At 38.3% G+C, this 26,949-nt stretch overlaps 1 protein-coding gene across 1 annotated transcript in view; it reads right to left on the bottom strand.

Moving 5' to 3' along the window:
- LOC124619703 (dynein axonemal heavy chain 2) overlaps window positions 1–26,949 on the bottom strand; it is a 1,014,172-nt gene that overhangs the window by 75,064 nt on the left and 912,159 nt on the right. Inside the window, 1 exon segment of the mRNA XM_047146260.1 lies at window positions 16,184–16,216. Within this exon segment, the coding sequence (XP_047002216.1) occupies window positions 16,184–16,216 (33 nt within the window).

The raw sequence follows: 26,949 nt of genomic DNA, 5'->3' as shown, positions 1-26,949 counted from the left end.
TAACCACATTTTATCCACCATGACCTGCTGCTTCACTTGTATCCGTAACACATCTGTGTTTCATGAGTTGCAAGTCTAAGTGCCTCGTTATGCACTACAATGAGTTTTTAAAATAAGAATTACAGCCAGTCCATAGGTGCTATACCCAAAATTTGATTAGGATCACATGGCCATGTTCATGGCCCAGAATAATACCACCTTTGTGTCCTGCACACATGATAACCATGTGACACTGGAACTGAATAGCAGAACCAGAAATCTAACAGAGTGCTGACATTGAAAACTGTACTGTACTGAGATAAACTGAATATTTTAAATTTATATCCCATGGAATAGTGTAGGTTTTAATTATTAGAGGCTGCTAAATGTATTCACTTGCGTTAATTCCTCAAAAACATTTTTTCTTACTGTTGACATAACTGCTTTCAGATGGCATTGTTGGATATTATAACAGGTAAGGGCCATGTTAATGAAAATGTGGCACAGATGAAAGTGAATATAGTTAAATCATTGTCAGACACAGTTGAAACTGATTCCGACTGTTTTTTTCAGAGTAGAGAATATGGAATTTTTTTAGCTTATTCCTCTTACCTCTTAAGTGTGTACTGTAATTACTGAGTTGTAAATGTGAGTTTTGAGAATGAACAGCAGCTCATAAAATCATTAAAACACAGCAAACACTTCAATGGGCTCTTTACTTTGTGGATTTTTAACAACACTGGAGGAGAGGTGACAGAATGTGACACTGAACACGCTGCCTTATGTAACAGCACACTGTGTTGTCTTGAGTAATTATATCTGAGGTTGTTTCCAGTTTGATAATGGAAGAACAGTACTGCAAGAAAGAACTTCACACAAAGTAGCAATCAGTTACCTGAAGTTGGGTCAAAATATTGTACTTCCCTATTGCATCATAGGCCTTTTGCAATATTTCTTCTGGAGCAGCTGTTTCCAGTAGGGTCAAATATGCAAATTATGAGTGATAGTTTTTGAAAACACATTGGTACCGACATATGACTTCCTGGAATTTACACAAGTTCCCATCATTAAATCAACAGTCTTTCCTATGCAGGTGATTAGTGCAACACCTTGATAGCTGCTTTTGGAAATACATTGGGAAAAAAAAGAGGAAGAAGAAGAAGAAGTCACAAAACCAAGACGGATTGGTGCAACATAAATGAAAGCTGGTAGGCATGTTTCTACATCTTGTAACATGCAATAAGCTGTCTCGACCATGTATATTCGCAAATTTATGATCTTATCCTTTTTTCAATCTTATCTTAAATGTTTTAAATTCCAACTGTAGAGTAGTATATGTCATACTAATACCATTAACCCCTGCAATTAAAAAACAAATTTCATAAAATTACTATACTTCAAAACGATATATATATTATCATAATTGTTCTATTATGCTGTTGAGTGAATTCCATTTTCTGTAAATTATTTTCAATTTAATGTTCTATGTTTCAATCTTAGTATGACCATATCTTTACTGATGTACTTTGGAATGATGTTAACTGGGTGCAATTTGGTTGCATGTTGTCTGGCAGGAAAGAAGGAAGAAGAGATGTAAAGTTTTTTCTGGAGTTGCATACAAATGGAATGTATTTTGCTGAATGACCATTGTAATTGGTGGCAGCAAGGCATCTAGGACTATTGAAAAGGAAAATTACATACGAATCAGTTTGTCATCTATGTTATTTCAAGAAACACATCAACATTATTTCAAGAAACACGTCAACCTATAGTGTTTCCAGGTCTACAAGAGAATCCATGTCCTAGACAGAAGAAATTCAGGCAACGGATTGAAGGAGATCCTTATAGACAGGGTGAGTACTTTTTCTTTAAAACTACCACTAGATTTGGCCAATATTTTTACTCCATGAACATTTATTACAATTAATGGTCATCCAATTGTGCATAACAAAGGAGGTCATCAAAGTGGTGCCACTGTGATCAGGATACTTGTACATTTGGATTTTTGACAGTGTTTATGTTTCAGGTGACCAAAAAGCATAAAATTGTGTTGCAAAGTGGTATGATCTTAAACCAAATACAATTTGAAATAGTACATGTGGAGAAGTTTTGGAATGACACAACACTATGGACGTACATGGTTTTAAAAGGTTGAAGCATTATTACTAAAGTTGACGCCACCTACCCAATCCAGGACAATAATAAACCAAGTACCAATTAAAACATTTATTTTTGTATTTTCTCAGTGCAGTGTTGTGTGAACGTTTTGACCATTTTTTTTGCACTGATAATTTACGAACAAATTTACAATAAATGGATCATGATAAGAACCATGAAATAAATAAGCCAAACCTACAGCTGCAACTAGTGAATTTAAACAGGACATAGTCTATAAAGACATGTTTCAGGATGTATTAGACAACAGTCAACCAAAAAGTTAAATGAAATCAGTGGAGACTCAGGATTTTTATACAGCAGTGTGTTAGATTCGAGCCCAGACTGTGAGAAACAAGTACTACAATGTTGAGTGAAAAACCCAAACAGTTAAATTTACAAAACATGTTTACTGCATTAATGTCCTCAATGGAAAAAAAATAGTGAAAAACTTGAAAAAATAGTGAAAAACTCGAAAAAACTGTCATCAATTGAAAAAATTATTGAAAAACTTGAAAAGTCAATGGTCTCAGAATGTAACCTCATTAGACCAGAGCTTAATGAGCAAATTTCTAATGTTAAGAAAGACTTAGTTGGTGCATTTTCTCATGTGAAAGCTATAGATTAACGAGTAAAAATAATAGAGGGGAGGTAGAGACTAGAGAGTTCAAAATACAATCTTTAGAGACAAAAATAGGGGAAGTAGGCAAGGATCTCAGATCTGAGATAAGTTCTGTTGAAGTCAGATGTAAAGATGCTGTTGGAGACACTAGTAAATAAGCTGCAATCTTTATAAATACGCTAAATGAAAAAATACACTGTGTTGCCTCAAATGTAGATGAAAAAGTTCAGAAGATAGCTGAGATAACAGCCTCAAATGTGTCAGACTTACATAGTGATGTCACTATTATAAAAAAAAAACAAGTACCACAATTACAAGATGGAGCTTATCTAAAAACATTCTGTAATGTAGGACACCCAAGCCATCCTACTATGCTGCTAAACTGGTTCCTCAATGACAAGCATTTTCATCCAGTTCATTTTATATAGCAGTGCCATGGTAGTTTTCTCTCTGGTATGAGTGATGAATCAAAAATTAAGTTTGTTAAAATATCATTAGAAGGGGAAGCCATGTCATGGGCCAACCAACCTGACTGTAGCAAGTTATCCATAGATGAATTTAGAAAATGTTTCTTGAAAAAGTTTTGGTCTGACACTGAAGAGGCAAGAATGAAGAGTGAGTTTTTAAATGGTCTGATGTACAGGGAGCAGAAAGGGGATATGGAAGAGTTTTGCAAAAGAACAGATCATGAAACTTGCACACTTAGACCAACCTTTTGATGAATTAACTCAAACAGATGCACTTAAGAGAAGGCTAACAGAGAGAATTCAAATGAGGTTAGCTTATGGCCCAGATGATTCTGAAGACCAGTTCCTAAAATATGTAGAAAAGTTGTACAGGTCATACAACAAGTTTGGCCAACATAGTACTGATTTCAGGAGGCCAAACTGAAGTAATCCAAATCATAATAGAAATACAAATAACAATGACAATTTAAACCAAGGACATAATAACAACATCTTGGGAAGGAATGACAGGAATCCAAATAACTTTAGAAATTATTGGGAAGTAGGACCAAACCATGGAGACTAACAGTTTTAGGAGAATAGAAATTCTTGGAACATAAATGGTGATAGGAATTTTGAAAATAGATGTGGACAGTGGACAAATAATAACTAGACCCCCCCCCCCCCCCCCCACACACACACACACATGTGAGAGGTAATGGTAGGAGAGTTGATAGGTTAAACTGAAACCCTCTTGGTTGTTGGAAACATTGCTGAACAGCCATTTTTTGACAATAAACAGAAACATAAAACCCATACAACACTGATTATGTAAAATTCAGAGAGTTAACACCTATTTGATTATTTTCTGAGTACAAAAGTAATGCAGGAGGATGATTTTCTGTTTGTAGTGAAACAGTAAAAAAGTTTTTCGATAATACCAAAAAGGTAAGGTAATGGAATTTTACAAAATGTACAAGTATTTAAAATAATGTTGAACACCCTGAGTAGCCAGTAAACATGTAAGTGTAAAAGGTTGTATAGCTGCAGGAGTAATGAGATTATTACACAGTGTATACACAATTTTTTGTAAATTTTGAGGAAGTATATGGGACATATATATATGAGGGTTGTTTCAAAAATAAGGTTTCCACATGTTTTTTAGACACAAGGAATTTTTTATTCGAAAAAACGATTACACCATTGGAAACGTTGATCTTTAAGCTATTTTTCCACATAGCCCCCATTTTGTTTCTATGAATTTTTTCTGTCAAGTAATCTACTTTTGCATTCCTACATCAAATAAGTCCACTGCCAACCCTTGAGGAACTTGGAAACTTCTTCTTGCAACTCCTCGTCCGTCTGGAATCGTAGACTGCCTAGGTGGTCCTTCAATTTTAGAAACAGATGGAAATCACTGGGAGCCAAATTGGGGCTGTAAGGGGGGTGGTCAATTGCGTCCCTGCCAAATTTGTCGATTAACTCCTTTGTTTGTTGCTACACGTGCGGATGGGCATTGTCATGGTGCAGCCTTATGCCTTTGCTGAGTTTTCCTCTATGACGAATTTGGATTGCCCATCTGAGCTTTTTGAAGGTCTCTCAATAACCTGTCGAGTTTATGGTGGTCCCTCTAGGCATAAAATCAATGAGCAGTACACGAAGCTGGTCCCAAAACACCAATGCCATCACTTTTCTTGCTGACAGCTGCTACTTAAACTTCTTTGATGGTGGCGATCCGGTGTGTTTCCATTGGCGCGATTGTTGTTTTGTTTCCGGAGTAACGTAATGGCACCACGATTCATCTCCCCCATAACAATGGAATCAAGGAAGTCTTCCTTAGTCTCGTCACATTCACTCCAGAACTTCCGAGCACACTCGACGCGCTGCTGCTTGTGGACTTCTGGAAGTATGTGCGGCACCCAGTGTGCACACACCTTGTGGTAGCCTAGCTTTTCATTCAATATCCTGTCAATCGAAGCTTCAGAAGCCTCAGAAATTTGAGCAGCCAGTTGCCGGATGGCGATTAGCCAATCTTTGAGCAGGATTTGCTCAAATTTCGCCACAACTTTGTTGGAGATTGACAGCCTCCCACTTCGTTGTTCGTCGTGGGCACCCGTACAGTCATTGACAAACTCCGTACACCATTTGCGGACGTTTTGAATACTTACACATGTTTCCCCATACACATCACTCAATTGCCGATGAATTTCTACTGGTGATAACTTTCTTGCATGCAAAAATCAGATGACCACACAAATTTCACACCTGGGGGTGACGGTGATGACGGGCTCCATTGCTTATGGCTGTCAGGCTGGTACTGACCATTGCAAAGCCATATTGGTTGTTGGAGTCAGTGGTGGGGGATCCAGCGAACAAGGTGGTCTTTCCAGATTTCGCATTGCACCATGCACGGTAAGGGTACAGAGTTGGGAACCTTACTTTTGAAACAACCCTCGTAGCTGTTTGTAGTGAAACAGTAAAAGGTGATGTTATGAGTAAATGAGGTGAAGTTACTATGTTGATGCAATGAGGAGATATTTGATGCATTTAATGAAGTATTGATCTATTATTGATGTAATGAGGAGAATGATGTTAGGTAGGGACTGGTTAGGGAACCTTTTTTTTCTTACTGTGGAGAAAGTTTATGAAAAACACGCATAGTCAGCAAGGTTTGCAATGCAAGTTGTTTTTTATTTGGAGTAACAGATGCAAGTAAATACTCAGTCATATTTATGCAAAAAGATTGATTCTATGTGAACAGTGACACCTTTTGTAATTAGGCAACACGTCAGTAATCGTACACTGAAAAGTTACACAATGTCTGAAAGTGACAGCATTAATAATGAAAATGTAAAATCACATAAGAGGAAGTGATCCACCACCAGGCGAGGATCAGATATCAGCAGAGACGTTAAAAGAGGGTGGAAGCAAACTACACAAAGAAATTTATAACCTTATCACAATGATGTGGAAAACTGAAACACTGCCTGAAGATTGGAAAACTGCAATAATTTGTCCCATACACAAGAAAGGAAACAGAATGGAATGTGGAAATTACAGAGGAATCAGTTTGCTGAACATAACATACAAAATCCTGTCAATGATCATTCGGGAAAAACTTAAACCTTATGCAGAAAACACTATTCAAGTTTACCAGGTTGGATTTCGAACAAACTGTTCCAGAACTGATAATTTGTTTACTATATGACAGATCTCCCCCCCATGAACCATGGACCTTGCCGTTGGTGGGGAGGCTTGCGTGCCTCAGCGATACAGATAGCCGTACCGTAGGTGCAACCACAACGGAGGGGTATCTGTTAAGAGGCCAGACAAACATGTGGTTCCTGAAGAAGGGCAGCAGCCTTTTCAGTAGTTGCAAGGGCAACAGTCTGGATGATTGACTGATCTGGCCTTGTAACATTAACCAAAACGGCCTTGCTGTGCTGGTACTGCGAACGGCTGAAAGCAAGGGGAAACTACAGCCGTAATTTCTCCCGAGGACATGCAGCTTTACTGTATGATTAAATGATGATGGCGTCCTCTTGGGTAAAATATTCCGGAGGTAAAATAGTCCCCCATTCGGATCTCCGGGCAAGGACTACTCGAGAGGATGTCGTTATCAGGAGAAAGAAAACTGGCGTTCTACGGATTGGAGCGTGGAATGTCAGATCCCTTAATCGGGCAGGTAGGTTAGAAAATTTAAAAAGGGGAATGGATAGGTTGAAGTTAGATATAGTGGGAATTAGTTAAGTTCGGTGGGAGGAGGAACAAGACTTCTGATCAGGTGACTACAGGGTTATAAACACAAAATCAAATAGGGGTAATGCAGGAGTAGGTTTAATAATGAATAGGAAAATAGGAATGCGGGTAAGCTACTACAAACAGCATAGTGAATGCATTATTGTGGCCAAGATAGATACGAAGCCCACACCTACTACAGTAGTACAAGTTTATATGCCAACTGACTCTGCAGATGACGAAGAAATTGAAGAAATGTATGATGAAATAAAAGAAATTATTCAGATTGTGAAGGGAGATGAAAATTTAATAGTCATGGGTGACTGGAATTCGAGTGTAGGAAAATGGAGAGAAGGAAACGTAGTAGGTGAATATGGATTGGGGCTAAGAAATGAAAGAGGAAGCCGCCTGGTAGAATTTTGCACAGAGCACAACATAATCATAACTAACACTTGGTTTAAGAATCATGAAAGAAGGTTGTATACATGGAAGAACCCTGGAGATACTAAAAGGTATCAGATAGATTATATAATGGTAAGACAGAGATTTAGGAACCAGGTTTTAATTGTAAGACATTTCCCGGGGCAGATGTGGACTCTGACCACAATCTATTGGTTATGACCTGTAGATTAAAACTGAAGAAACTGCAAAAAGGTGGGACTTTAAGGAGATGGGACCTGGATAAACTGAAAGAACCAGAGGTTGTACAGAGTTTCAGGGAGAGCATAAGGGAACAATTGACAGGAATGGGGGAAAGAAATACAGTAGAAGAAGAATGGGTAGCTTTGAGGGATGAAGTAGCAAAGGCAACAGAGGATCAAGTAGGTAAAAAGACGAGGGCTAGTAGAAATCCTTGGGTAACAGAAGAAATATTGAATTTAATTGATGAAAGGAGAAAATATAAAAATGCAGTAAATGAAGCAGGCAAAAAGGAATACAAACGTCTAAAAAATGAGATCGACAGGAAGTGCAAAATGGCTAAGCAGGGATGGCTAGAGGACAAATGTAAGGATGTAGAGGCCTATCTCACTAGGGGTAAGATAGATACTGCCTACAGGAAAATTAAAGAGACCTTTGGAGATAAGAGAACGACTTGTATGAATATCAAGAGCTCAGATGGAACCCAGTTCTAAGCAAAGAAGGGAAAGCAGAAAGGTGGAAGGAGTATATAGAGGGTCTATACAAGGGCGATGTACTTGAGGACAATATTATGGAAATGGAAGAGGATGTAGATGAATATGAAATGGGAGATATGATACTGCGCGAAGAGTTTGACAGAGCACTGAAAGACCTGAGTCAAAACAAGGCCCCCGGAGTAGACAACATTCCATTGGAACTACTGACGGCCTTGGGAGGGCCAGTCCTGACAAAACTCTACCATCTGGTGAGCAATATGTATGAAACAGGCGAAATACCCTCAGACTTCAAGAAGAATATAATAATTCCAATCCCAAAGAAAGCAGGTGTTGACAGATGTCAAAATTACCGAACTATCAGTTTAATAAGTCACAGCTGCAAAATACTAACACGAATTCTTTACAGACGAATGTAAAAACCAGTAGAAGCCAACCTCGGGGAAGATCAGTTTGGATTCCGTAGAAACACTGGAACACGTGAGGCAATACTGACCTTACGACGTATCTTAGAAGAAAGATTAAGGAAAGGCAAAGCTACGTTTCTAGCATTTGTAGACTTAGAGAAAGCTTTTGACAATGTTGACTGGAATACTCTCTTTCAAATTCTAAAGGTGGCAGGGGTAAAATACAGGGAACGAAAGGCTATTTACAATTTGTACAGAAACCAGATGGCAGTTATAAGAGTCGAGGGACATGAAAGGGAAGCAGTGGTTGGGAAGGGAGTAAGACAGGGTTGTAGCCTCTCCCCGATGTTGTTCAATCTGTATATTGAGCAAGCAGTAAAGGAAACAAAAGAAAAATTCAGAGTAGATATTAAAATTCATGGAGAAGAAATAAAAACTTTGAGGTTCGCCGATGACATTGTAATTCTGTCAGAGACAGCAAAGGACTTGGAAGAGCAGTTGAATGGAATGGACAGTGTCTTGAAAGGAGGATATAAGATGAACATCAACAAAAGCAAAACAAGGATAATGGAATGTAGTCTAATTAAGTCGGGTGATGCTGAGGGAATGAGATTAGGAAATGAGGCGCTTAAAGTAGTAAAGGAGTTTTGCTATTTGGGGAGCAAAATAATGATGATGGTCGAAGTAGAGAGGATATAAAATGTAGGCTGGCAATGGCAAGGAAAGCGTTTCTGAAGAAGAGAAATTTGTTAACATCCAGTATTGATTTAAGTGTCAGGAAGTCATTTCTGAAAGTATTCGTATGGAGTGTAGCCATGTATGGAAGTGAAACATGGACGATAAATAGTTTGGACAAGGAGAGAATAGAAGCTTTCGAAATGTGGTGCTACAGAAGAATGCTGAAGATTAGATGGGTAGATCACATAACTAATGAGGAAGTATTGAATAGGATTGGGAAGAAGAGAAGTTTGTGGCACAACTTGACCAGAAGAAGGGATCGGTTGGTAGGACATGTTCTGAGGCATCAAGGGATCACCAATTTAGTATTGGAGGGCAGCGTGGAGGGTAAAAATCGTAGAGGGAGACCAAGAGATGAGTACACTAAGCAGATTCAGAAGGATGTAGGTTGCAGTAGGTACTGGGAGATGAAAAAGCTTGCACAGGGTAGAGTAGCATGGAGAGCTGCATCAAACCAGTCTCAGGACTGAAGACCACAACAACAACAACAACAACAACATGACAGATCTTTGAGACATACTGGGTATTTAACAAAAACATCCACTGTCTCTTCATTGACTTCCAGCGAACCTTTGACAACAGCCACAGAAGTAGTCTCTACAACACATTACGAGACTTTAGTATTCAGTAAAATCATTAGGATGATACAACAGTGCATGGATGGCTCCCAGTCTGCAGTGAAGTTCAAATGATCCATATCCCCCACCTTTCCAATTAAAACAGGCTTATGATAAGGAGACGCTCTTTCATGTGTCATCTTCAACCTTGCATTAGAGAAAGTGGTTCAGGAGAGTAATTTACATCTATACAATGGTCTCTGATTCAAACACAGTGAAATGAAACTCCTGGCTTATGCAGATGATATAGTGTTGCTGAATGAAACTGAAGAAGAACTGAAAGACATGTACAGATCTCTCAGGCACAGTGCCAGCAAAATGGGGCTTTTGATTAACCAAGAGAAAACAGAATATATGGAAATAGGTCTAGTCATAAACCCATATCCTTACTTTGAAATTGATCAACATCCTAAATTGAGAAAATTTCTTCAGTTTAAATACCTTGGATCATGTTTCAACAGTAAAAATATCATAACAATGGACATAATGGAAAGAATAACTTCAGGGTCAAGATGTCTGTGCTCACTAAGCAACCCACTCAAAGGTAAAGCTTTGTCAATCATCACACAGATGAAGATACACAACACTATCATCTGCCCCATAGTACAGTATGGTTCAGAAAGCTGAATGCTTACAAAGAATGAAAGAGAAAAACTGAATGTTTTCAAAAGAAAAGTAATGAGAAAAATCTGGGGACCTGTGTTGGGGAATGGTGTATGGAGAATTTGAAAGAACAATTAAAATTATCAGTTGATGAAGCACCCATTATCATCCAGAAATCAAAAAGAGGAGACTGCAATGGGCTGGACATGTTGCTAGAATGGAAAACAACAGAATCACCAAGGAAGCATTTGAAAGAACTCTCCAGGCACCAAGACCATTGGGCTGACCTCATACAAGGTGGAAAGATGACATAGAGAAGGACATCTCAGCATTAGGAATTTTCGCAGCGTGGAGAGCGATTGGGAGTGATAGAAGGCGATGGAAGCAGATGGTTGATGCAGCACATGGCTGAAAATGCAGAGAAGAAGAAGAAGAAAAGTGATTAAGCATCTTGTTGGTAACTAATGTGAGGAACGTGACACGTGAAAACACGAAGTAAACTAGAGAATGTTGTTAGTGAATTAACAACTGTACTTATACACCACTACATACTTGAACACTGTTGCACGGTAATGAGAAGTGAAAACGGTTCACTTCTGAACTTATGAAATTTTTTATACTTAAACTGAACCATATAAGCCAGGTCAGTATGAAACATCTGAACACTTGATGGTTGATGTATTCAGTGCTCAAAACGCTATATTGTCGCACAAAAAGCTGAGTAGCACCATGGTGTAGTGGTTATTATAATAAACTGTTGCATGGAAGGTCGTGAGTTCAAAACTCACCTGGATTGTACAGTTTTAATTTCTATAGTCAGGTTTAGTACATTAAAGAAGTATCCACAAATGTCAAGCACCATGGTACTGGAATGTTCTGTAGCTGTATATATACTGTGTGTGTTCTGGCCGGAGGCAGTTAACTCTGTGCTCTTGTATGTGCAAGTGGTGAATAAATCTTAGTTAAGTGAAGTTGGTGTTTGTCATTGATCTAATTACAACGCCTTCTACATGATATTATTCTGGTGGAGACGCTGGGCATTGGATCTTGTGACAGCGCACATTATGAATGACACAGTGGCTACCATCAGTCCACGATAGAGCCGCCGTTTACGTGGCGAGAAATCCGAGTTCGAGCCATATTCAACAGATCGCAATCTACCAGAGACTGAAGAAGAAGAGGACATTACGATGACAGTAACAGTGTGTCACCACATGAGACATCCTTCCGAGTTCTCTGGTGACAATGGCCAAGATCCAAACAAGTGGCTGAAGGTATATGAGCGTATAGCCAGATTTAACAAATGGGATGACACCGTGTGTTTGGCTAACGTATTTGTCTACTTGGTGGGCACTACCAAGCAATGGCATGAGAACAATGAGGAGAAGTTCACAAGTTGGAAAGTATTCCAGGTGGAACTGCGCAAGTATTTCGGCGACACACAACAACGGAAGTGTAACACTGAAGATAAATTAAAGTGCAGGGCACAGTGTCCACGAGAAACTACAGCATCCTACATTCAAGTCATCTTGGAGCTGTGTAAAATAGTGTATCCTAGAATGAAGAAGGAAGATAAGGTTGCACATCTCATGAAGGGTGTTGCTGAGGACATGTATCAAGCCCTACTTCTGAAGGAGGTTTCGACAGCAGACTACTTCATAAAATGGTGCCAGTATATCGAAACAATGCAGCAGAAAACAATTACACACAAGAAGTTTGAACAGCTTCCAAATGTCATATTGATGTCTGTGATGGAGGAAGCAACTGATTTCACAAGCATTCGTCATCAGACGGTGAGAGAGGAAGTTCAGAAGGCACTTGGATTGCATGCCGAGCAAAAAACTGAGACACTTCAAGAGGTCATAAGAGAGGAAGTGGAACAGATATTGAACCCAATCTCTTGTCCTTCATTTCCCTTTAAAACGGTGAAAAAGTCGAGACCCAAGTGAAGTTACGTTCCTACAATGATGCACGAGAAACGTGTTTGGGCACCGAGGAAGACTGACGTCTGGAGGATTGAGGATGACCACCCACTATGTTTCCACTGCAGACAACCTGGACATTTGGTGCACTATTGTCGAGAAAGGCAGCGGATAATTGTTGATGCACGTGCTATAAGACACTAGACCGATATTAGCTGACGCCAACTCCGTGAACAAGAAGGGTGGGTGGAGGATGATGTAGGTCACCATCACCGCAAGCTAGCCGCTGGAGAGGACACTCCTCGGATAATAATCTTATTACCGTCATTTTATCATAGACTATTGTATCGAAGCCAGGCCACTCCAAGAGTGGTTAAAAGCTGATGCTAAATTTATCTGGGGTGGTGCTCAACAAGAGTCTTTCAATGTGCTGCGAAAAGTTCTGATGAATGACTTGGTCTGTAAGATGAGAGAGCACCTATGGAACTACACACAGATGCCAGTGGGTATGGGATGCTTCTAGGACACTTACAAAAGCCAAGAGAAACTACTCAACTATAGAAAGAGAATGTCTTGTTGTGATGTGGGCCATGTGCAAATTTCAAGGAAGGCCATTCACAGTTGTGACAGAACATCATTCACTTTGTTGGCTGACAGGTCTTAAGGATCCAACAGGACGACTTGCCAGGTGAGCACTGCATCTTCAAGAGTATGACATTACCATAGTGTACAAAAGTGGAAGAAAGACCAAGATGCCGACTGTCTCTCAAGAAACCCTGTGCTAGATGATCAAGACTTTGATGAACATAGTGACTGTCTCGCTGCACTCTAGGATCTCTCTGCTGAGCAGAAGAAGGACGCCAAGATATCTCATATTATGCTTGCCCTAAATTGGTCAGAGTATGTGAAAGGACAATTTAAGGTAGTTAATGGACTACTTTGCAAGAAAAACTTTGAAGCGTTGGAAAGAGGTGGCTACCAGTGATCCCTAAACATATGCACTTAGATGTTCTGCAGAAATTCCATGACACACCTGAGGCTAGACATTTAGGATTTATTAAGACATATGATATTATCTGCAAGAGATTTTTCTGGCCAGGTTTATTTAGGAGTGTCCATCACTATGTCTCGCACTGTTGATAGTGCCAGAGGAGAAAGGCAGTTCCTCAGAAACCACCTGGCCAATTCATACCAATTCCACCAGCTGAAACACCTTTCCAGTGTGTTGGAATTGACCTCCTCAAATGGGATTTATGCTTATGACATGATGAAGTAGGTCAAGAAAATGATCGCTGAAGGTATGACGCGAGCCACCACCCTGTTGTTTACCAGCCTGGTGACCTCGTCTGAATCTTCACTCCTGCTTGGAAGATTAGTCTCTCTGAGAAGCTCCTCAGCCGCTACTTTGGACCTTATAAGGTTGTAAGACAGTTTTCTGATGTCACTTATGAAGCTGAAGATTTCGAACATGACGCATGACGACGAAAGATCAAAGATACAGTCAACGTCCTTCAAATGAAGCCCTACAAGGATTCTGCAACCCAGGGTAAATTCGAAGCTCCAGCGACACGCAACAAGTGGAAAGCTGATGAGGAGTGTAGCGGCAAAAGAAGTTCTAAGATGACCACTGCCAGGGCGAGCATCAGTCATTGGTAATTGGAGTATGCAGGACCGATGACTTGTTCCTGGACTAGGAGGACATAACACCGAGACACTGTTCTCTTAAGGAAGGAGCAATGTCACAGATGAAGCTGAGTAGCACCATGGTGTACTGGTTATGATACTGAACTGTTGCATGGAGGGTCGTGAGTTCGAAACTCACCTGGACGATACAATTTTGATTTCTATATTCGGTTCAAGTACATTCTAGAAGTATCCACAAATGTCAAGCATCATTGCACTGGAAAGTTCTGTAGCTGTATATGTACTGTATGTGTTTGGCCGGAGGCAGTTCGCTCCGCGCTCTTGTATGTGCAAGTGCTGAATAAACTTTCGTTAAGTGAAGTTGGTGTTCATCGTTCATCTAATTACACCGTCTTCTATGTGACAATATGATTTGAACTACTTATTGTACCAGACTATACACATGAGATGTATAACTGTTTCATTACTGTTTCGGAAAATCTAATGAGAGATGGGAGTTATTTTGTTACTTTTCTGAAAACATGGTGAGGTATATACTAAGTTTTGAAACATTTTACTCCAGATGGGAGACTCTATACTGAATTTGTCTTGTGCTTTATGTGCATCAAGTGTTACAACCATATAGTGACTTATTGAAACATGTAATGATCAACATTTATTTGTGTGGAAATTCCAGTTTTTAAGTGCTTCAACCCAACCATATCCCACTTGTAAATATCTTAGTGCTATTGCACTTTTTCTTTGATGTTTTGGAATTTGGAAATTTGTGGTAATGTCTTATGGGACCAAACTGTTGAGGTCATTGGTCCCTTAGTACTTAATCTAACTTACACTACGGACAACACACACATCCATGCCCTAGGGAGGACTCGAACCTCTGACGGGGGAGCCACATGAACCGTGACAAGGCGCCTGAGACCAGGCGGCTACCCGTTCGGCTGATTTTTTGTTATTTATGTAACCAACTATGAGTTTGGGGGGAGGGGGGGGGGGTGATTCTTGAATGATACGAACAGGTACAAGACTACTATGGCATTGCGTACCATACCCATGACATGTTCTATGGACATTTACCGTAGAGCTTGTAATTATACGTTGTTTCATTGATGTTGTATATTATGCTCAACCGTGAGTTGAACCAAATCAATAGTGAACTTGGCTGTGTGTTTAAACACACTACATGGTATTCTCAACTGGACTTGAACTTAAATTGTCATAAAGAACTTTTAGTTATGTGATAGATTTTACCGTATGGTACCCCCAACTGAAGTTGTGCCATGTTAGCACACTGGACTTATACTTGAACCACTATACACGTAATCTAGTATCCTGGAACTGAGTAGTGCTTATGTAGTGCTGACCTGATAGGCAAGATGGCGCATAAGTGCAAAATATGTTCAAAAAGGGTTATAGGAGGTATTCTGTGTATCAACTGTAATTACTGGTACCACGAAAAATGTATCAAAGTTAACCGGAAATACTTTAACAGTGAAGAACAGTGAACATGCGGCCAGTGCATCATACTAGCTAAGGAAACCAAAGTAAACAATACTCTAAAAATGCAGGATCACATAATTACGTCATTGAAACAAGAAATAATGGACCTCAGTCTCAAGCATGAAAGCCTACTGGTGAAGTACCATGAACTATTAGTGAAGTGTAATGAACTTGGATTGACAGTAACCAATAAACTCACGAACAATGAACTTGTTATCTGCACCCCGAACATAAATATTGGTAACAAAAACTGGCATTTGACGGGACAGTGTAGTACGAGAAATAGTCAAGCCATAAATCATGCTCGGAACACAGTGCTCAGAAATCGTGTGCTGTCTAGCACCATGTGTGATCGTAGCCCTGTACAATCTGCATGTAAACAAATTGCCATGGAAAACAAAGCTAATGTGAGGGTAGGCCTACATGAAATGGATCCAGAAGTGATTTTAAAAGTGTAACTTCTGATAACCGCCTGGTGCAGGATGCTAGCAAGGTCAATTTACAGTGTAACGTTGCACAAGATCTTACGCAAAAATGAACCCAAAGTGAACAATCCGCCACAGAGTGTACGAGTAATCCGCCAATGAACACAATTTCCCAAGCACCAATATACATGCAGGACAAAAATGAAAGAAATTCCAGAATGTTACATAGCAGGAAAATCTCGGAAAAAATGAAAGTACTAATATTAAGCGATAGTCATGGAAGATACTGTGCTCAAATACTGCAAGACAAACTAGGGCCCTCATACCAGGTAAAAAGCATAGTAAAACCTTCTGCCCCACTAAAAGAGGTGGTAAAAAATGCACAAAATTTGACAAGAAGCTTCAGTACATGTGATACTTTGATTGTAATAGAGGGTTCTAACGACATAGACAAACCTCTCCATCTAATAATGAAACATGTGGTAGAACCTTTGGAACCAATACTCGCTCTAAGTCACAGAATGAGTATCATTATGCATCCTATACCCAGGAGATATGATGTTCATAATTTAAATAAAAAAATTAATACTGCAAACCTCCACCTGATACAAGCACTGCATTTAGCAAAACATGCATACAAAAAAAAGAATTGCTGTGAACTTTGAAATAGAGTGACTAGCCAGAAATCACTTCACAACACATGGTTTCCACCTAAACAAATGTGGCAAGGAGATTATTTGCAATAGACTGGCCTTCCTGACAACTATGGGGGACAATAAGAAACCAAAAGTCAGAAACCATAAACAGATGCTTATAAGCAACTGGATAAAGACAAACAAGATGAGAAATAAAAAGAGTAATAATGGCCATACTATGCAAACTACACTAGACAAATGAGTCACGAAGTCACAGAGACGAAACACAAACCCCCTGACCCCTCAAAATGGTCATAAACTTGAAAGGATCAATAATGCGATGGTGAGCAACAGCGAGACAGCCCTCCAAAACGACAATGTGATGCCTCAGCATGGTGAAGTGCATGTGGATACTTTTCAGGCCTACCTGGAAGATGAGCCGGCTGCCAAGGATGACCAACAGAACCAGCACAATTGCTCGGAAGTCAACATACCTGGAATACAGCACGATTTAAACTAAAGTTCAGTGACACAGTAAATATGACTTTGAGCCCCCTAAGTAAACCCCACTCAGACCTGAAAATCTGTTATCACAATGTCCAATTCTTGGTCAACAAAACTGATGACTTAAGCATTTTGCCGGCCAGTGAACTCATTTATATCTCAGTAGAATGCCTAGCAGAGCACTGGCTCTGCACTGATGCAGTTAAGTTAATCTCACTACCAAACTTCAAATTGTGTGAACACTACTCCAGATCAAATGATGGACATAGTGGGGTTGCCATCTTCATAAAACGACACATTGAATATAGCCCACTTCCTACCCTAAAGGAAATAGAAACAGACAAGATCTTTGAATGTGCAGCCATAAAGCTTACAGATCTAAATCTAATTGTAGCTACAATTTACTGTTCCTCCTCCAGTAGTATTAATGATTTTCTGTTAGAAATGGACTTGTTTCTATCCTAAATAAGTCAGTGGAAGCAGGATGTGACTATATGTGGTGGCTTTAATATAGACTTTCTCACCCACCACAGAAACAGGGAGACATTGATTAACATTACAAAAACTCATAATCTGCATGGCCTTGTAAATGAGTCCGCTAGAATAACACCCACATCCAAGACAGCTCTAGATCAAATTTTTGCAAATAGAATTAAACTTAACCCAACTCTAGAAGTATACAATGCCAGATTCAGCGATCACCAAGCTGTCATTCTAAAGGTCAATGTTAGCAAAGATACCTCAAACCCAAACCCACCTAAAACTTTACAAAGGTTTTTCACTCAAAATAACTTGAACAAGCTAAATGCTCTCCTTAGTAAAGAAAAGTGGACAGAGACGTACACAGCCAGTGATGTCAACATGAAATTCAACATATTTCTTGACAAAATGATCCACCACTTTGAAAAGGCCTTTCCACAAAAACCAGTAAGAAAAACAACAATGATAAGAGAAACAGAACTTGGATTACACCAGCTATAAAAATCTCTTGCAAACATAAAAGAATACTCCACATGTTATGTAAGCAAAGTAACTCCCTCCAACTAACAGAATACTGCAAAAACTACACATGTATCCTAAGAAGAGTGATAAGATAAGCAAAAAGGACGCAAAATGATGAGTACATTGACAAATCCAGCAATAAAGTAAAAGCAATGTGGAATATCATAAAAAGGAAAAGAGGGGAAATGAAAGCTACACACACAAACATAGAAATCAAACTCAACAATGAATCTATATCTAATCCCGAATTTGTGGTGAACTCTTTCAACAATTTCTTTATGAGCATAGCTGAAAAATTGGTCAAAAATAATCCTAACACAAACTACTAACCAGCAAATCAAAAGTATCACACATGTGCAGAGTCAATTTTCATTACCAAAGTCACTGAAAGTGATGTTGCAAAAGCCCTCAGTGAGTTAAAAAATTCATATTCAGCTGGAATTGATGGTATCCCAGCAGCTGTTATCAAAAACTGTGTACACACAATTGCTGAACCATTAACTCACCTCCGTGACTGTTCTTTCCCGGCAGGTATTTTCCCTGAAGCTCTGAAACTTTCTCAAGAAACAGTCTTCAAAAACAGTGATAATAAAGATATGAATAACTTCAGGCCTATCTCAATCTCAATCTGCTTTTCTAAAGTTTTTGAAAAAATAATGTACAAAAAACTGATGGACTATGGTATCAGAGAAATTGCAAACAATTGGATTGCTACTTTCCTAACCAATCAGATGCAGAGAGTCAGCATGAAATACACTAATAGACAAAGCAACTCAATAACCGAAATACTATCAAGTAATAAAACTGTAAAGCAAGGTGTTCCACAGGACTCAGTATTGGGACCCCTACTTTTCCTTCTGCATATTAATGACTTGAGCCTGAATGCAGATGCACACAAAATAATAATATTTGCTGATGAGACAACTGTACTCCTCAAAGGTGAGAATACAGAGGCTGTGCAAAAAGCTGTGAACTTGGCCAATGAACAACTCAGCAACTGGGCTAAAATCAACAGATTAACTATCAACACCAAAAATACAGCTTCCATTACCTTTCACACAACACAAAATGCAAATTCCTCTCAGCCACTTGTCACTGTAAATAACCAGCCAATAGATACTGACACTGTTTTCAAATTCCCGTGTGTCTGCGGGTTCAAGATAACCTGAAATGGAATACACATACAGGAAAGGTAAATGCCAGAATTAGTACTGGCTGTTATGCACTGAGTGTACTGAAATCATGTGCTAGCCTGAAAACATTAACCAGCGCATACTATGCTTACGAGCCCACCTAAAATATGGTGTGATATTCTGGGGAAATCATCCAACTGCCCTGAGCACATTCAAAATCCCGAAGAGAGCAATAAGGGTTATTACTGGGAGCAAACCCAGAGACTCCTGCCAACCCATCTTCAGAAAGATGGAAATCCTTACACTGCCTTGCCTATACATTCTCAAGACTCTAAAATTTTTCAGAAACCCACAGTGCCAACCGACTCCAGAGTCATAAAAAATAATGAAATACATAAACACAACACCAACAAAAACTCAAATCTGCATGTTTTATGTACTAACACTCAACTGTGTAAAAATGGAGCTTTCCACATGGGCCTCCAACTGTTCAACAGTCTTCCCACTAGTATTAAGTCCATTGAAGACAACATAAAATTTAGAAAAGCCGTGAAGTCATATTTGTTGTGTCACTGTTTTTACTCTGTAAATGAATACTTAGAACAGTAATCTTGCTATTTGTGTTGAATTGAAAACATTGAGCAATATAATACATTAGGATACTACACGTTAATATATGTTAACAACGTTAACTGATATTTTCCAACATCTGCAACACACTGTGTACCATCAGATCACATGGAATAAATAAATAGCACACAGAATTTATCAGATACTGTGACGTTTTAGTAGTGTCTATGCTGCACACAGTATTTCATGAACTACTGACAATGTAAAATAGTATTGTAAGCCATGGTAGTGCCAAAAAGGCACAGAGATATGGTATCACATTTTTTGGTTGTGAATTTGGTATTGTAATCTACAATATTGCAAGTGGTATTGTATTTTACAGTTATGATGAAAGTAACAAAAAAGACTGTTTTCAAAATAGTATTAGCTTTTAAAAAATTGTGTAGTTTTAGGAAGTCAAGTGTATAAGAGAACAAATCATTTATCTTATTTTTTCCTGCATCCAAGTTAAAATTTACTGACTGCTGAGTGTTGGTTTTAGTCTTGTTTCCCCTAATGCATTAGTATCTGCTTAACAGTTTTTGTCTTAGTATAAGCATTTTTTTAAATATTGCTAATTACTATTTGAACAAAATTCAACAGCATAATTACATCTGACAAAATCTAAAATCCTTTTTTTTTTTCTTCTTCTTTTTTTTCCACGAGAAGTAACCTTTTACAATGTGTGTTTTTTTTTCCGAAATGAGTTAGTATTTGCTTTTGTCTAAAGGTTTGCCAATTATTCATTTCATTTATCTTCAAATCAGTTAAGAAGCTATTATGACATTTCTCTGTTTTTATTTAATTTTTTATTATCATTTTTTTTAAATTCAGATTCTGAGAGCGTTGTTTATCTTGCAATTTTCTCATGAAATATTTCATATATGTGTTTAGGGGACTTTGGTTTCTGAAGCTGATACACTGTGGAATGTTGTAGGGAATACCCTGGGAGCTGTGTCCACTCCTAAAAAGTCATCAAGACCATCAGCAGTATGAAGAACTATCGGACACCACCCTCCAATTCAGTACATACCAGACACCTCCTTTTACCAGCAATGATATTTCGAAAACACTTATTTTACTGCATGTTCTACTTTTCAAATCTGTAAACATCATGCACGCCTGGAAGACTTTCTCTCACAGTGGAATGTGAGCAAAACTCTTGGGGGAGGGGAGGGGGCGGGGAGTTGTAACATGCAATAAGCCATCTCAACCATGTATATTCTCAAATTTATGATTTTATCCTTTTTTTGATCTTATTTGAAATGTTTTAAACTCTGACTGTATAGTAGTATATGCCATGCTAACACAATTAACCCCTGTGAATAAAAAACAAATTTCATAAAATTACTGTACTACAAAAAGATAAATTTTTGTTTATGTGAATGTATTTATTATCATAATTGTTCTATTATGCTGTTGAGTGAATTCCATTTTCTGTAAATTATTTTCGATTTAATGTTCTATGTTTCGATCTTAGTATGACTGTATCTTTACTGATATACTTTGGAAAGATGTTAACTGGGTGCAAATTGGTTGTATGTTGTCTGGCAAGAAGGAAAGAAGGAGATATGTAAAGTTTTTCTGGAGTTGTGTACAAATGGAATGTATTTCACTGCGTTAACATCATAATTGATTGCAGCAAGGCATCTAGGACTATTAAAAATGAAAATTACATACAAATCAGTTTGTCGTCTAGGTTATTTCAAGAGACACGTCAACCTACAAAGTTTACAGATCTATAAGAGAACCTGGGTTCTAGACAGAAGAAATTTAGGCAACAGATTGAAGGAGATCCTTAAAAAACAAGGTACTTTTTCTTTAAAACTGCTCCATGAAAATTTATTACAATTAACGGTCATCCAATTGTGCATAACAAAGGAGGTCTTTAAAATCTGAAACATGGTTTCGATTCAAATTTTATGCCAGTCACATAAGAGCGGTACTAGTAGCATGATCGTGAGGATGGTAATCAAGTTTGCTTTAAACAGATGCTGTAACAGTCATGAGCAAATGTAGGAACATGCAAGGCAATACTGACTGTACCACTTCTCTTAAAGGAAAGGCAAACCTATGTTTATAGGATTTGTAGACTTAGAGAAATATTTTAACAATGTTGACTGGAATACACTCTTTGAAATTCTGAAGGTAGCAGGGGTAAAACACAGGGAGCAAATGGCTATTTACAACTTGTACAGAATCCAAACAGGATTTGTAAGCACTGATGGGCATGAAAGGGAAGCAGTGGTTGAGTGAGGGATGAGAAATGGTTGTAGCCTATCCTCAGTGAAATTGGGAGGGACAGAAATTTGTGGCACAGCTCAAATAAAAGAGGGATCAGTTGATAGGACACATTCTGAGACATCAAGGAATCACCAATTTGGTATGGGAGGGAAGTGTGGGTGCAGGAGGGAGGGGGTGGGGGGTGATTAAGAATTATAGATGGAGACGAAGAGATGAATACAGTGATATGTAGGTTGCGGTAGTTATTCAGAAATAAAAAAGCTTGCAGAGGACAGAGCAGCAAGGTGAGCTGCATCAAACCAGTCTCTGATCTGCAGATCACAACAACAACATGAAGTTATAGTGTGGAACCAGAATGAACGGAAACAATCAGAAGTTGCTGAGAATTTCAAATTGAGGATTAGGAAACTACTGATAGAAAAAGGCAAATGGAATATATTACAAAATGACTGGGTAGTTCTGAAAGAAATACAGATGTCTAAATAATTAGACTGACAGAAGGTGCAAGTGGTGAAGCAGGAATGACTACAAGACAGACAGAAGATAGATGCTGCATAAGGAAAAAATAAAGCAAACTTTTGAGAATAAAAAAGCACTTGCAAAAACATCACAAGGTCAGATGGGAAACCAGTACTAACTAAAAAAGGCTGAAAGGTAGAAGGAATATACATAATGGCCACCATTGGTGTTATGGTATTGTTAAGAGTTCATGTAGAAATGCTTATTTAAAAAATATTGAATAAAGATTGGACATGGACGAGCAGGATTCATGTTCTGATGAATCCATACAAATTTAATTATGAAATTTTACTCACAAACAGTGAATCTAAGTTGACTTCAGCTGTACTGTTTGTTAATGACAAATGAAAATTTGTGCTGGACTGGGAATCATACGCGGATTTCCCGCTTATCACAAGTAGTCATCTTGACCACTCGGCTATCCATGCACACCTCCTGGATTGACCCAAACCTCCACAGTTAACATTTCCTAATTCTCACACACCCATTCTGCAATACCCACAATAGGGAGTGACATTCGCTGTGATCATGATTTTAATCTGTTGAAGCATGTAATACTTATTATTTTTGAATAAAATTTCATAATGTTTAAAGAGCAACTGTGGTTCATCAGCAGTGGCTGTTCTTTCAGACATGAATGTGTTTATGAAGAAACAAACATTGTATAATAAAATAATACACTTTATAATGTACGTAGATGATGATGATGATAATAATTATAATTACTTCCAGCAGTGTATTTTTTATTTCCTCAATCATTGAAAATCTTCGTCCTTTCATAGGTCTCTCCAGTTTTGGGAACAGGAAAAAGGCACAGGGGACCAATCAGGTGAATATGGTGTCTGAGGCATGAATGTCATGTTATTTTTCACCAAAACATCTCTCACACGCAACGATGAATGAGCAGGTTCACTGTTGTGATGCAAAAGCCATGAATTGTTTTTCCACAATTCTGGATGTTTTTTGTGTATTGCTTCTTGCAAATGGTACATAACGTCAAGGTAACAGTCCTTATTGACTGTACGACCTTGAGGTGAAAATTCATGATGCACTATGCCACAGTAATTAAAAAGACAGTGAGCAAAACTTTGACATTTGTTCGGACCTGGAATGCTTTTTCCAGTCTTGCTTTCCAAGATGCATCCACTGGGATGATTGGGCTGTGGTTTTGACATCATAACCATAAACCCATGTTTCGTCACCAGTTATGACCCATTTCAACAAATCAGTATCATCACTAACATCATTCAAGAGTTCCTGAGCAATGCTCATGCGACGGTTTTTCTGATCAAAATTGATAAGTTTTGGAACAAACTTCGCTGTCACATGTCTTATGCCCAAAACATCCAAAACAATTGCATACACAAGCTGACCGATACGCCAACACCCAGAGCAATTTCTCTTATCGTGAATCTTCCAAAACAATTTTCTTCGCAGCTTCAACGTTATGATCTGTTGTCGATGTGCTGGGGCGTCCAGGGCAAGGTTTGTCACTAGCATCTTCTAGGCCATCTTGGAAGAGCTTGTGCCACTTGTAAACATTTTTTTTTTTTTTACTTATAGCAGACTTTCCGTATGCTGCTGGCAGCATTTGACATGTTTTAGAGCATCTGATAACATTTTACACACAAATTTTGACACAAGGTCTTTGCTACAATTTTTATAATAATGGAAAATTGCTGAGCACACTAAAACACATCTAAACTTTATATTTGTCAACTTAAGTATGCTGTACACCTAAACTATAAGCATATGTTCAGCACATATGTACCAACATAACAAAAAAAAAAAAAAAAAAAAAAAAAGAAATAGATCAATAACTGAATGAATGTTACCAGCACAATTTGAAAAGTCATCTTACTTTTTGAATAGCTCTTGTATGTGTGCTGCCTCAAGTGAGTCTTCAAATTACTTCCTGTCTGACCAAAATAAAACAATTTACAACTCTGGCGAATGATCTTGTAGACCCCTGTTTCATGGTAACAAACCTCTTGACCTTCTGACCTACTGTCTTCCCTTCTTGTCATGTGTTTTTGACTTTAGTTTGTTAAATAAGTTTGTTACAAGACAGTCCATACCCTACATTCGCCCTAGCTAATTGTTAAATGATATTCAGTCCTTCTCCTTCACTGTTACAGCTGAATGGCAGTTTTAATATGCTGTTATTCATGGCTGTAAAATAAGCCTACTAATTTTTTAGGCTGACATTTGAATAAGGAAAAATTTCAGGTAGGAAATACACATGATAATTTGGAAGTATTGCATAAGGAACCGAAAGGACAGTTATTGAACCTGTTGGAGGAAATGAAGATCTACATACACAGAAAATGGCAATCAGAGTTATTGCTTGATGAACAGAGAGAGTGTACGAGAACCTTGAATGCCTATTTCAATGTATTCAGGAACTTAGTAATGTGAACAGCACTGCAGGCAGCAGCAGCTCGGTGTGGGGCCACGTACACTGGCCACCAGTGGCATGAAAAGTGGGCCCACTCCCACAAGTACAACTACAGGAAAACAAAATATTCTGCAGAGAGGCTATGAGCCAGCACCAGCAGAACAGTCCTCTGAATGCATTATTGAACACTGAGGCTTTTAATTAATTTATTTATTTAGCAGCTTATGATGTACATCTATGGAGTAAGTCCAAGTACATATTTGCTTTGTCAGTTTTCCGTATTACTTTTACTGATTCTAATTATAGTTTTGCTAAGATAACTAATAAATTTTAGCCATAACATTTCTGAAAATCAATCATAGTTACAAAATTTTAGGTACTGTAAACTGAACAGATTTTATGAGGCTTACATAACTTATGTACCTAAATTACAGAACATTTAATTGCAATAATTCTATGGCAAAGGACCGAGAGAAATGGAAGGAAATTGTAGAAGAGGCCAAGGCTCATCATGAGCTGTAGAGCAAATAAGGAAGAAGAAGAAGAAGAAGAAGAAGAGAATTCTATGCTATGGGTCCATCATTTTATATATATGGTATAATTCAGTCACATAGCACATACATTTTCTAGATCCCGTTTTGTTTACATTTATAAAAAAAATTTAACAGCAATAATACTGTAGAAAAATAAAATCTTTAGATAAAACAATACTGTTAAGAAGTTAACACATTTTACTTTTTCTTTTTATCTACACCTGTGTACATTTTTTTTTAGTGTACTATGCTGGGAAGAGAGGATGCCCTTCAATATATCCTCTCTTCCCGTTACCCACCAGGCCTCAACCTCCGCTAATTTCAAGTTGCCGCCGCTTGTACCTAACCTGTCATTCAACAACATCTTTGCCTCTGTACTTCCGCCTCGACTGACATCTCTGCCCAAACTCTTTGCCTTTACATGTGTCTGCTTGTGTCTGTATATGTACGGATGGATATGTGTGTGTGTGTGTGCGAGTGTATACCTTTCCCTTTTTCCCCCTAAGGTAAGTCTTTCAGCTCCCGGGATTGGAATGACTCATTACCCTCTCCCTTAAAACTCACATCCTTTTGTCTTTCCCTCTCCTTCCCTCTTTCCTGATGAAGCAACCGTGGGTTGCGAAAGCTTGAATTTTGTGTGTGTGTTTGTGTTTGTTAGTGTCTCTATCAACATACCAACGCTTTCGTTTGGTAAGTTACATCATCTTTGTTTTTAGATATAACATTGTATTCATTTATGTTATCACTTGTCAGTTACTTAAATTATTATATTTTAATTCTCTTGATGTTTTTTATGTAAATTATGTGTTCAATTTAATGTCCTTTTCTTTTTCATAATCTTCTTCAAGCCCTTGGTCTCTTAGCTTTCAATAAGTCAATTTCATGAGCTTCATATTGCTACAGATTCTTCTCCATTTTTGATTGTATGGAGTGTGCACAAATACACATGGTAATCATACAGTAATCTCTAAAATAATATTATGAAAAGGATAGATTGCTTCTCACCATATAGCAGAGATGTTGAATCGCAGACAGGCACAACGGAAGACTACTAAACATGTAAGCTTTTGGACAGAAGGCCTTCATCTGAAATAGACAAAATTCACACACACCTTTACATAAACACAGCTCACATACTCATGACCACTCTTTCTGGTTGCCAAGGCCGGACTGTAAGCAGCTGTGCTTGATGGGACAAGCAATTCTAATGCTTTTGATGATAAGAGAATCAGTGCAAAACTTGATTGGGAACTTCACGCTTCTCTTACTACAGTTCACTTACTGGAAATGTTTAGCAGATCCTCTACTCTGGATATGCGGCTGCATCAATCTCTACAACTTCTCCTCCAAAGAATTAATGCTGGTTAGGGGAAATAAAAATGCTCTGTCTCTCAATAGAAATAACTCGGTACCCTTATACTTTCAGTTCTGTTCAGGTAAATTTTCA

Source organism: Schistocerca americana, chromosome 6, assembly GCF_021461395.2.
Source record: "Schistocerca americana isolate TAMUIC-IGC-003095 chromosome 6, iqSchAmer2.1, whole genome shotgun sequence".
Lineage (NCBI taxonomy): Eukaryota > Metazoa > Arthropoda > Insecta > Orthoptera > Acrididae > Schistocerca > Schistocerca americana.
This window is presented reverse-complemented; position numbering and strand designations above follow the sequence as displayed.